Source organism: Scardinius erythrophthalmus (genome assembly GCF_964197995.2).
Source record: "Scardinius erythrophthalmus genome assembly, chromosome: 15".
In the NCBI taxonomy this organism is placed as follows: Eukaryota; Metazoa; Chordata; class Actinopteri; order Cypriniformes; family Leuciscidae; genus Scardinius; species Scardinius erythrophthalmus.
This window is the reverse complement of record NC_138235.1, coordinates 809,007-821,697: the sequence shown is the minus strand read 5'-3', so window position 1 is coordinate 821,697 and position 12,691 is coordinate 809,007. Positions and strand designations below refer to the sequence as shown.

At 38.0% G+C, this 12,691-nt stretch overlaps 1 protein-coding gene across 1 annotated transcript in view; it reads right to left on the bottom strand.

The window, feature by feature from the left end:
- Window positions 1-12,691, bottom strand: part of LOC308703076 (stonustoxin subunit beta-like) — a 271,258-nt gene that overhangs the window by 131,446 nt on the left and 127,121 nt on the right. Inside the window, exon 4 of the mRNA XM_081386344.1 lies at window positions 9,529-9,621. Within this exon, the coding sequence (XP_081242470.1) occupies window positions 9,529-9,621 (93 nt within the window). The remainder of the gene's footprint in view (window positions 1-9,528; window positions 9,622-12,691) is intronic.

Genomic DNA, 12,691 nt, shown 5'->3' with positions numbered 1-12,691 from the left:
ATATCTCCTAAGGGTAGCATGTACAGAGTGAACAGCAGCGGTCCTAGTACTGAGCCTTGTGGTACGCCATACTGAACTTGTGATCGATGAGACATCTCTTCATTTACTGCTACAAACTGATAACGGTCAGATAAGTATGATTTAAACCATGCTAGTGCAATTCCACTAATGCCAACATAGTTTTCTAGTCTATTTAAAAGAATGTTGTGGTCAATGGTGTCAAACGCAGCACTAAGATCGAGTAACACTAATAGAGAGACACAACCACGATCGGATGATAAGAGCAAATCATTTGTTACTCTAATGAGAGCAGTCTCGGTACTATGGTACGGTCTAAATCCGGACTGGAAATCCTCGCAGATATCATTTCTTTCTAGAAAGGAACATAGTTGTGAAGATACTGCCTTTTCTAGTATTTTTGACAGAAAAGGTAGATTCGAGATCGGCCTGTTATTGACTAATTTTGAAGGATCAAGTTGCATTTTTTAAACAAGCGGTTTAATCATAGCCAGCTTAAAGTTTTTTGGTACGTATCCTAGAGACAAAGACGAATTAATGATATTAAGAAGAGGATCTATGACCTCTGGAAGCATCTCTTTCAGTAGCTTAGTCGGTATAGGGTCTAACACACATGTTGTAGATTTAGATGATTTAACGAGTTTAGTAAATTCTTCCTCTCCTATAGCAACGAATGAATCAAATCTTTCCTCAGGGAGGCTACAATGCCCTGCCTGATGCGATACTGTAGTAGACGGTTGCATAGTTATAATTTTATCCCTGATATTATCAATCTTATAAGTGAAGAAGTTCATAAAGTCATTACTGCTGTGCTGCTTGGAAACTTCTGGGCTTGAAGCTTTCTTTTTCGTTAGTTTAGCCACTGTTTCAAATAAATACCTAGGATTATGTTTATTTTCTTCTAATAGGTTTGAAAAATAAGCAGATCTAGCAGCTTTTAAAGCCTCTCTGTAAGCAATCGAGCTCTCTTTCCATGAAATGCGAAATACCTCTAGTTTTGTTTTCTTCCAGTTGCGCTCCATTTTTCTGGCTGCTCTCTTAAGGGCCTGAGTGTGCTCGTTGTACCACGGCGTTGGACTATTTTCTTTAATCTTCTTTAAGCGCAAAGGAGCAAGTGTGTCTAAAGTGCTGGAAAAGAGAGAGTTAAAAGTTTCTGTTGTAATATCTAGTTCTTCTAAGCTATCTGAGATGCTAAAATGATGAAACTGATCAGGAAGATTATTAATTAAGCAATCTTTAGTGGCAGAAGTGATAGGTCTAACATATTTGTAACACGGAGTCGGCTTTGCAGCCTTGGCTAAATGTAATTTACACAAGACTAGATAATGATCTGAGATGTCATCGCTCTGCTGCAGAATTTCAACGGCATCAACATCTATTCCGTGTGATAATATTAGATCTAGAGTATGATTACGACGATGAGTAGGTCCTGACACGTGTTGTCTAACTCCAATTGAGTTTACAATGTCTTTAAATGCCAAACCCAATGCATCTTTTTCATTATCGATGTGTATATTAAAATCACCAACAATTAGTACTTTATCTGCAGCCAATACTAACTCTGATAGAAAGTCCGCAAATTCTTTGATAAAGTCTGTATGGTGCCCTGGTGGCCTGTATACAGTAGCCAGCACAAATCTCAAACGTGATTTATCATTTATACTATATATTTTTACATTAAGCACTAACACTTCAAAAGAATTATATTCGAAACTTGATTTCTTAGTGGTTTTGAAAATATTACTATAAATTACAGCAACACCACCCCCTTTGCGTTTCAGACGAGGTTCATGTTTATAACAGTAATCTTGCGGGGTGGACTCATTTAAAGCCTGATCCTTGTCGATTGAAGCCTGATCCTTGTCGATTGCTCCTGTCTGCCTCGCTGCCTGCTGTGAGTGTGTTTGTTTGATTCGGTGCGATAAGCTCCGTCTTAGCCATATATTTCTTTGTTTTGAACCATCATTTTACTACCATTTCTAGTTGTTTATACTACTACATTTTACCCAACATCTCAGATTAACCTGACATCGCTAGCTTTTGTTATTAGTACTACTAGCACAAAACGCTAGTAATTCGCTAGCCTGTTAACGCGCCACCCGTGCGCTCAGCTATTTTATTTATTTATTTTTCTCTCGCGCGTCCGCGCCTTTGAGTTCATAAAAAGCTCAGGTGAGTAAGAATCACTCAACAAACACGGTGAGTAATGTCTTGTCCTGTTATTGTCACTTGCACTTCATGTCACATGTTTAGTATAGGCTTCTCTGTCGACAATATAGGATTTATATGTGATAAATGTAAGGAGACAGTTAGGTTGACAGAGAAGATTTCAGAATTAGAAACACGCATCCAAACTTTAATTGAGGATAGTAAGAGTGCTAGTGCTTTAGATGTTTTGGATGCGCATAGAATAGTGCACACTTTACATGAGTCGGTTCTGGCTGAAGTAGAGCCCGTGCAGCCGGGCAAATGGGTGACAGTGAGGGATCGCTCTAGTCGCGGATCTAAAAACCACTCTTCCGTTCCGATTACCATAACAAATCGATTTGCCCCGCTCAGTGAAACACCCACTGAGAATGATTGTGCCCTAGTTATTGGCGATTCTATTACACGGAACGTGAAAATAGAGACACCAACCACCATAGTCACATGTTTGCCGGGAGCCAGAGCGCCTGACATCAAAGCAAATTTAAAAGTGCTGGCTAATGCTAATCGTAAATTCTCTAAGATCATTATTCATGTCGGCACTAATGATGTTCGACTCCGCCAGTCGGAGATCACCAAAATTAATATTAAAGAGGTGTGTGAACTTGCAAGTACGATGTCAAGGACTGTAATTTGCTCTGGCCCCCTTCCTGTTCGCAGGAGTGATGAGATAGTCAGTAGATTGTGTTCGCTTAACGGTTGGCTGTCTCGGTGGTGTCCGCTTAATAATATAGAATTCATAGACAATTGGAAAAGTTTTTGGGGCAAACCTGACCTGTTGAAAAGAGATGGTATTCATCCCTCCTGGGATGGTGCTGCTCTTCTCTCTAGTAATATGGCTCATAGTCTTAGAGCTCAAACATGACAATCTGGGGCTCAGGTCAGGAAGCAGACAGACTGGCTAAACCGACTGTCTGCTAGCGGCCTCTCGTCACCAAGGTCAGATAAATCCCATCACATAGAGCCTCTTTCACCTAGCTATCATCATATAGAGACTGTGTCTGTTCCCCGAATTTGGAAATCCAAAAAACGTTTAAACCCAACTAAGGTTAAAAATTTAATTGATGTTCAACAAATAAAAAACAGCTATAATACAGATGAGCAAATGCTAAAGCTTGGGTTGCTGAATATTCGATCGCTTACTTCAAAAGCACTCATTGTTAATGATATGATTTCAGATAATAACCTAGATGTGCTGTGTTTGACAGAAACCTGGCTAAAACCAAACGATTACATTACTTTAAATGAATCAACCCCGCAAGATTACTGTTATAAACATGAGCCTCGTCTGAAACGCAAAGGGGGTGGTGTTGCTGTAATCTATAGTAATAGTTTCAAAACCACTAAGAAATCAAGTTTTAAATATAATTCTTTTGAAGCATTGGTGCTTAATGTAAAAATATATAGTGTAAACGATAAATCACGTTTGAGATTTGTGCTGGCTACTGTATACAGGCCACCAGGGCACCATACAGACTTTATCAAAGAATTTGCGGACTTTCTATCAGAATTAATATTGACTGCAGATAAAGTACTAATTGTTGGTGATTTTAATATACACATCGATAATGAAAAAGATGCATTGGGATTGGCATTTAAAGACATTGTAAATTCAATTGGAGTTAGACAACATGTGTCAGGACCTACTCATCGTCGTAATCATACTCTAGATCTAATATTATCACGCGGAATAGATGTGGATGCCGTTGAAATTCTGCAGCAGAGCGATGACATCTCAGATCATTATCTAGTCTCGTGTAATTTGCATTTAGCCAAGGCTGCAAAGCCGACTCCGTGTTTCAAATATGTGAGACCTATCACTTCTGCTACTAAAGATTGCTTTATTAATAATCTTCCTAATCAGTTTCATCATCTCAGCATCTCAGATAGCTTAGAAGAACTAGATATTACAACAGAAACGTTTAACTCTCTCTTTTCCAGCACTTTAGACACAGTTGCTCCGTTGCGCTTAAAGAAGATTAAAGAAAATAGTCCAACGCCGTGGTACAACGAGCACACTCGGGCCCTTAAGAGAGCAGCCAGAAAAATGGAGCGCAACTGGAAGAAAACAAAACTAGAGGTATTTCGCATTTCATGGAAAGAGAGCTCAATTACTTACAGAGAGGCTTTAAAAGCTGCTAGATCTGCTTATTTTTCAACCCTATTAGAAGAAAATAAACATAATCCTAGGTATTTATTTGAAACGGTGGCTAAACTAACGAAAAATAAAGCTTCAAGCACCGAAGTTTCCAAGCAACACAGCAGTAATGACTTTATGAACTTCTTCACTTATAAGATTGATAATATCAGGGACAAAATTATAACTATGCAACCGTCTACTACAGTATCGCATCAGGCAGTGCATTGTAGTCTCCCTGAGGAAAAATTTGATTAATTCGTTGCTATAGGAGAGGAAGAATTTACTAAACTCATTAAATCATCTAAATCTACAACATGTATGTTAGACCCTATACCGACTAAGCTACTGAAAGAAATACTTCCAGAGGTCATAGATCCTCTTCTTAATATCATTAATTCGTCTTTGTCTCTAGGATACGTACCAAAAAACTTTAAGCTGGCTTTGATTAAACCGCTTGTTAAAAAAACGCAACTTGATCCTTCAGAATTAGTCAATTACAGGCCGATCTCGAATCTACCTTTTCTGTCAAAGATATTAGAAAAGGCAGTATCCTCACAACTGTGTTCCTTTCTTGAAAGAAATGATATCTGCGAGGATTTCCAGTCCGGATTTAGACCGTACCATAGTACCGAAACAGCTCTCGTTAGAGTCACAAATGATTTGCTCTTATCATCCGATCGTGGTTGTATCTCTCTATTAGTGTTACTCGATCTTAGCGCTGCATTTGACACCATCGACCACACCGTTCTTTTAAATAGATTAGAACATTATGTTGGCATTACAGGAAATGCACTAGCATGGTTTAAATCATACTTATCTGACCGTTATCAGTTTGTAGCAGTAAATGATGAGATGTCTCATCGATCACAGGTTCAGTATGGCGTACCACAAGGCTCAGTATTAGGACCGCTGCTGTTCACTCTGTACATGCTACCCTTAGGAGATATCATTAGGAAACATGGAATTAGCTTTCACTGTTATGCTGACGATACTCAGCTCTATATTTCTTCAAAACCTAACGAAACTTATCTATTCACAATATTAACGGAATGCATAGCGGATATAAAAAATTGGATGACTTGTAATTTCCTACTTCTAAATTCTAAAAAAAAACAGAGTTTCTAATTATTGGACAAAAAACTTCCTCACGTAATAACCTAGAACACTGTCTAACACTTGATGGCTGCTCTGTTAAGTCTTCGTCGTTGGTTAGGAACCTGGGTGTGCTCTTTGATACCAATCTTTCATTTGAAAGTCACGTGTCTAGTATCTGTAAAACTGCATTTTTCCATCTTAAAAATATATCTAAATTACGTCATATGCTCTCATTGACAAATGCGGAACAATTAGTTCATGCGTTCATGACCTCAAGGCTAGATTATTGTAATGCTCTACTGGGTGGTTGCCCTGCACGCTTAATAAACAAACTACAGCTGGTCCAAAACGCAGCAGCTCGAGTTCTTACCAGAACCAGGAAGTATGACCATATTAGCCCAGTTCTGTCAAAACTTCACTGGCTCCCTATTAAACATCGCATAAATTTTAAAATATTGCTGATTACTTACAAAGCACTGAATGGTTTAGCTCCGCAGTACTTGAGCGAGCTCTTAACGCATTATAGTCCGTCACGTCTATTACGATCTCAAAATTCCGGCCAGTTGATTATACCTAGAATATCTAAATCCACTGCTGGCGGTAGATCCTTTTCCTATTTAGCACCAAAACTCTGGAACAGTCTTCCTACCATTGTCCGGGAAGCAGACACACTCTGTCAGTTCAAAGCCAGATTAAAGACACATCTCTTTGACCTAGCTTTCACATAATACATTATAGACTTCTATAATTTAATGTTATGCTGCATAGATTAGGTCAGCCGGAACCGGGAACACTTCCCAAAAATCCTGATGTACTCGTTACATCATGAGAAGAATGGCATCTACGCTAATTTTAGTGTCTGTGTTTATCCCAAGGTTTTTCCTGCAGCCTGCCGGATCCAGGCCGTATCCAGATCTGACGAAGGACCTTCACCGGGACCGATGACAACGCAGTGCTGAAGTGCCAACTACTCTCTCCCTATGGAGGATCCCACTACCACTCTACAGATAAGGCGTTGTCAGGAAAATTCGTCTTGCAGTCCTACCCCAAAGCAACAAATAAAATAAAATTCCTTATCAAAATTTATAAGGAAAGACAAGTATTTTGTTTAGGCTTGGCTTGTAGGGAATTCCAAACCTGCGTATATTCTAACGCACATAACTATAGAACCCATTCTAAATGCGCATGTGAACGCCATCAGCGTTTCTCACAGGTTCGCGTTTAAAGTCTGTGTAGAGAGAATGGTGTCGTCTTAGCGGCCCCTAATTTAATAACAAATGATCATTGCGACGGAACCAAATCAATTAAAACTAACTTTAGATGGAAATAACTTAACTCTGCTGTAAAGCCGAAACAATCTCTGTTACCTTAAATTATACGCTTATCTCTGTAAAGCTGCTTTGAGACAATCTACATTGTTAAAAGCGCTATATAAATGAAGATGACTTGACTTGACTTGACTTGACTTGACTTAAAGTAATGTAATCGTTTGGTTTTAGCCAGGTTTCTGTCAAACACAGCACATCTAGGTTATTATCTGAAATCATATCATTAACAATGAGTGCTTTTGAAGTAAGCGATCGAATATTCAGCAACCCAAGCTTTAGCATTTGCTCATCTGTATTATAGCTGTTTTTTATTTGTTGAACATCAATTAAATTTTTAACCTTAGATAGGTTTAAACATTTTTTGGATTTCCAAATTCGGGGAACAGACACAGTCTCTATATGATGATAGCTAGGTGAAAGAGGCTCTATGTGATAGGATTTATCTGACCACATGTTAAACAAACAATTAAAACAACAATCACAGCACACAAAAAGACATAATACACTGTAAATTAAACATAAAAGACAATAAATCAATTAAAAGCTAACCTAAAAAAAAGCTGAGATTTAAAAATACCAAAATATTTAGCTTGCCTAATCTCAATCGGTAGAGAATTCCAAAGTTTTGGAGCTAATGAAGGAAAAGCCCTATCTCCCATTAACCATTGAGTTGAGGGAAGAGTTAAAAGATCAGTTTCCGAAGAATGAAGATCACGTTTTGGAGTATATGGAGTTAAAATCTTGGTCAAGTATTGAGAAGTCCACCCTAAAACTAATGGGAAGCCAGTGCAAAGACTCCAAAACGGGAGTAATATGGTCTCGTATATTAGTTCTAGTAAGGATTCTAACAGCCAGATTTTGCAAAACCTGCATTCTGGTTTAGGTAGCTTTTGACACACCATACCATGACACACCTTTTGACACACATTTTAGAGTGATGTATGTGGAAGTGATGTACTGTTGAAGGAACATGCAGGTTTTATAGTGTTGTTACACAAGAATTGGTAATTAGTAGGGATGCATCGATACCACTTTTTCCAGAACGAGTCCGATACCGATACTCCCATTTGTGGTACTCGCCGATACCGATACCGAAAACCGATACCTGTATTTTCACTGCATTTCTAATTTTGAAATGTATTAGAAGAATATAAATAATATTAGTTGTCTTAATTTGTTCATCAAATATATACGTATTTCCTTCAGTTATTTTCATGCTTAATTAAGCCGGCTAAAATGCATTGTATGAGCTTCTATTATTTTCAATGTTCATTCTATTGCTCTATCATATTGCTCTATCATATACTTATCTTTCACTTTAGCACATCACATATTTAGAGCTGCTCCAGAAGGGCAAACGTCCTGTAATAATGTAGGGAACCGAACTGGGAGTCAGAACTCCAATTGAATCTCTCTGAGAACTTCTGGGAGGGAGCCATGGGGGTTGTTAACTCGTCATCCAGCTGCGCTAGACTGTCACTAATACAATTTAAAGTCTTCCACAGGCTACACTATAGTAAGGACAAACTATCAAAGCTCTATCCAGACAAATTTGATGAGAATTGTAGTAGATGCTCGCAGGCTCCATGCAATCTTACCCACATGTTTGGGCATGCCCCAAGTTGTCTGAATTCTGGCGACTATTCTTTAAAACAATTTCAGATATATTAGGCGTAACTTTAACTCCAACCCACATATCGCTATTTTCGGCAAGCCCCCAGACGGCCTCCGTACCACAACCATTCAAAATAACGTGATTGCCTTCGCCTCTCTTATTGAGAGAATTTTGTTATTGTGGAAGTCTCCTCGACCACCATTAATCAAAGTCTGGCTACACGACATTTTAGGTCTTCTGAAACTGGAGAAGATCAAATTCTCACTTAGGGGGTCATCTGGCAGGTTCTATACTCAGTGGAGACCACTACTTAACTATCTAGATAAGCTGCCAGCTCGGGAAGTCTCTTTGTAGAGTTCCACTGTATTGTTATATCTGTACTATTCCCTCTGATCTGGACAGCCTTATTTTTTTTTATCCTCATTATACCCTCTGTTGTCAGTGTTGCTTTGTCTGGACACTTTGGAAGAAATTGAATATGTTCTATATGTTTGCATTTTCTTATATTCATAGAATCTTAGAAACATGATAGTAATTAGAATAAGGTAACAAAATGCACGAGGATTGATAATTGTGCCACATTATTAGAGTAAAGAACTGTTATTAACCCTTATGAATGCATGTCTGACCTTGTATACGTGACCTGACAAAAAGTTGACGTGTGACTAAGTATGACTAAGACAGTGGGTCTCTATTTAAGGGTATAATATGATAGACAAATCTAAACAATGTGTTAGTTATGGCTGAGAGATATCTTCATTTATCCTGGAGAAAATAGTTTGGGGGAGCCAGGTCTATAAAGAAGGAAGGATGGCCTCCTCTCATTGTCACACTCTGCAGGCGCTCTGTGTGACTGAATGACTGCTGAGCTTTTCTTGCAAGAAAATAAACCTCAAAGACTATTGGAAATGTTTGTCTCTTATTCAGTGATAGAATTTTGTTTGCCACCACAACACAAACAGTGTTTACACGCTGCCTGGTATCGGCCGTTGGTATCGGAGTATTTTTACGAGCACGAGCACATGAGTTCAGTATCGGTATCAAAGCATTCCTGGTAATTAGTGACGCAAGATTTGATGAAGAGGGGAAAATAAACTTTTATGTATTTATTTTAGGTTGGTAAGCACCTGGAATGAAGGTATCCTTGCGGCAGTCATACAGCATACCAGGATACAGGGATCTTCCTAGAGCTGCCACTTCAATGGTCTGTGATGCCAGGGCTGCAGTAAATAAATAAAATGTAATATTTATACTTAGAATATTTTATAATACATATTAACAAAATTACATCTAATTATAATGAATACCATTTATCCTTTTCCCCACCATCATTTTTGAAAAAAGTTGCAAAGGAGTTTGTACATATGCAGGGCTGTAACTAGAGGATTCGGGGCCCCCTGAAAAAAATATTGATGTGCGCCCCCACCACCCACCACCCACCACCCACATATAACAGAGGATGGTGTTGTTGTAATTATATAAAAATTACAACTAATAAAAACTAACAAAAAGCAAGAAATTGTTAAATAATAAAACCAATTTTAAAAAAGTAACAGCAAAATAATGTTTTTTTTTTCCATCAGTCTGTTATAATTCATAAATCAAAAAGTAAACATTTAGAAATTGACAAGAATGCAGTCAAGTTTTACAAATAAAATCATTTATTGTCTTATTTTTTAATAAAGCTGATATGGAACTGGTAATATTATTAAATAAATCTAATACATGTATTAATCCAAGTGCAGTGTGTTGTATTCGTGTTTTCTTGATGTAATAAATACATCATCAGCAGGCAGGTCAGGTGCATGATGAAATGTGTCGTAACTCATGTAAATTATTTAACTCTATGTACAATAGTGTAAAAAGAGAAATTTTGACCACGTAATCATTTGCAATCACAGGACCCGACAGGTTTTTGTCAACGGTAGTTTTTTCCCAGCGAAATAACAATACAACCTGTCTTTAAAAACGTCTTGATCGACTGGGATACAACAACTCTCCTGGCCTCCCTCTCCTTCTGTTCATGGCATTTCTGGTTCCCTGATTTATGTTTTCTTTTCCCCGACATTTGTCAATCAGTCTCCTGCTCTTCCACAAGTCCATCGTCATTAACTTCAGGCACTGCCGCCTCAACTCTGATTGGTTCTGTTCACGAGCTGGGGCGGGACTTACAATTTTATTGGGTCCATCTGATGTTTGTCACTGACTGAATAATTAATAAATATTTTAGATAGGACTAAACCATTTTTAGGGAGGTAAGAGAAGCAGATATTTAACCAAATTGCTTGTTTTTGTGTTTTTTAAATCTCAGGCATGCAACTAATATAAATATTATAATTCATACAACAGGGGCCTATATAGCATAACTGCTGGATTTTGTGGGGGCCCCTATAATTGTCACCACCTTTCACCCCACTAGCGACGGCCCTGTACATATGATATTGTTTGTATCTGCTACTTTTTCGCCTGTGTTTTGATCAGAAGATTCAGTACTCTTTCAGAAGATATGTAATAGCGCCCCCTACCACATAACAGTGAAAACACAGAAAGCCGGATATTTCCGTCAATGCGTTTTCTAACAAATGCTTGAAATTTCTGTTAATGGCGGGGAAGCATTTTTTCTCACAAATGATTGAAATTTTTGTCAATGGTGGGGAAAGAGTTAACACTGAAGATCCATTTTAAAATAAAGATGCAAGCAGCAATATGGGGCCAAGCAAGCACTGAGGCCATAGCAAACACATGGCATGGTAAGAAAACAATAAGAATAAGAAAACAAATCCCTTGCAGTATTTCTCTGATGTTGACAGATTTGTTAGCTGGTGCGACACTAATTCCTTTGTTTTAAATGAAAGGAAGACAGTTGAAATGGTTTTTGATCCTAGATCTGTGGGAGACCATAGCCCTGTAAAAATTTCTTTTATGTCCTCCGTAACATGTAAGATGTCCTTGGGTATTTAGAAAGGCGTCGGCCAAATAAAATGTATTATTATAATTATTATTATTATTAAAAATACATGGTAACATCATTGAAGAGGTTTCTTCATATAAATATTTGGGAGTTTACTAGTTTATTAGATCGATACTCTCTGTTCTAGACTGCAACAAAGGCTATACTTCCTGCGAAGGTTAAAAATGTTTGGAGTGAACCAGAGGATTTTGTTTTATCAGTCTGTCTTTGAGAGCGTAATTAGATATGGTATCACTGCATGTTATGGAAATCTGACCATTCGATCAAAATCAAAACTAGCACGATTGGTGCATACAGCTCAAAAAATTATAGGGCGGGAGGAAAAACTAACCATACAAGAGCTGTATGATATCCATTTTAAGGCAAGCGAAAAAAATTGTCTCTGATGACACACATGTTTTACATATGTATTTTAATTTGTTACCATCGGGGAGACAATTCAGGGTCTTGATGTGTAAGTCCAATCGTTATAAAAACTCTTTTGTCCCAACTGCGGTTAAAATTTTAAATAGAGATTTTCTTCAAAATTGATGTAGGATGCTGCTAGTTTTTAAATAATCCATCGAAAAGTTGCTATTCTCTTATTATTGCATGTTATTGTATGTACTGTGTTGTGTGTGATCGAAGTTGTGTACTGGCCGTGTCATGCTGTCCAAGACAAATTTCCCAGAAATGGGACAATAAAGTATAAAGTATAAAAGTAAGGAAAATGTTCAGAGGAAATAAAGAATTAAACTTTCAACCTTCCAGTCAGAAGTACAAAATCATATAAAATGCTTAATTTACATATACACATTTAAAAGACGCTTTTATCCAAAGCAACTTACAAAGAGTCTCTTATATCAATCACCAGAGCGAGCTGTGTTTGCACCTCCTATTCAGGCAGGCACAGTAGTTCCTGCTCTGCCCTCTGGGAGAGCAGATTTATTTTTGCCCAATTTACTTTCTGGCTGAAGATTTGGAAACTTTGGGTCTTGTCCCTGAAAGGTAACATCTCATAGATTTGATCTCTCAACTGAGGATGTTGAGACAGTTTTGAGTTCCAGAGCTCCCACCACAAGACAATCGCGTGATCTAAAATGGCCGAGTTCCTATTTGGGATCTTTCTGTGGCCCTGGAAAGATTTTTATCAGATGCTCCCATTTGAGCCCTTAGAGTCAGCCTCGGAGAGGCTTCTCACTTTTAAGGTGGCTTTAAAAAAGTAGGAGATCTGCAGGCCCTGTCAGGAGCTTCCTCCTGCTTAGACTTTGCCCCAGGTATGGTCAGAGATATTTTGCAAACCTTCTCAAAACCTCAAAGTAATGTAAGTAATTCGATTA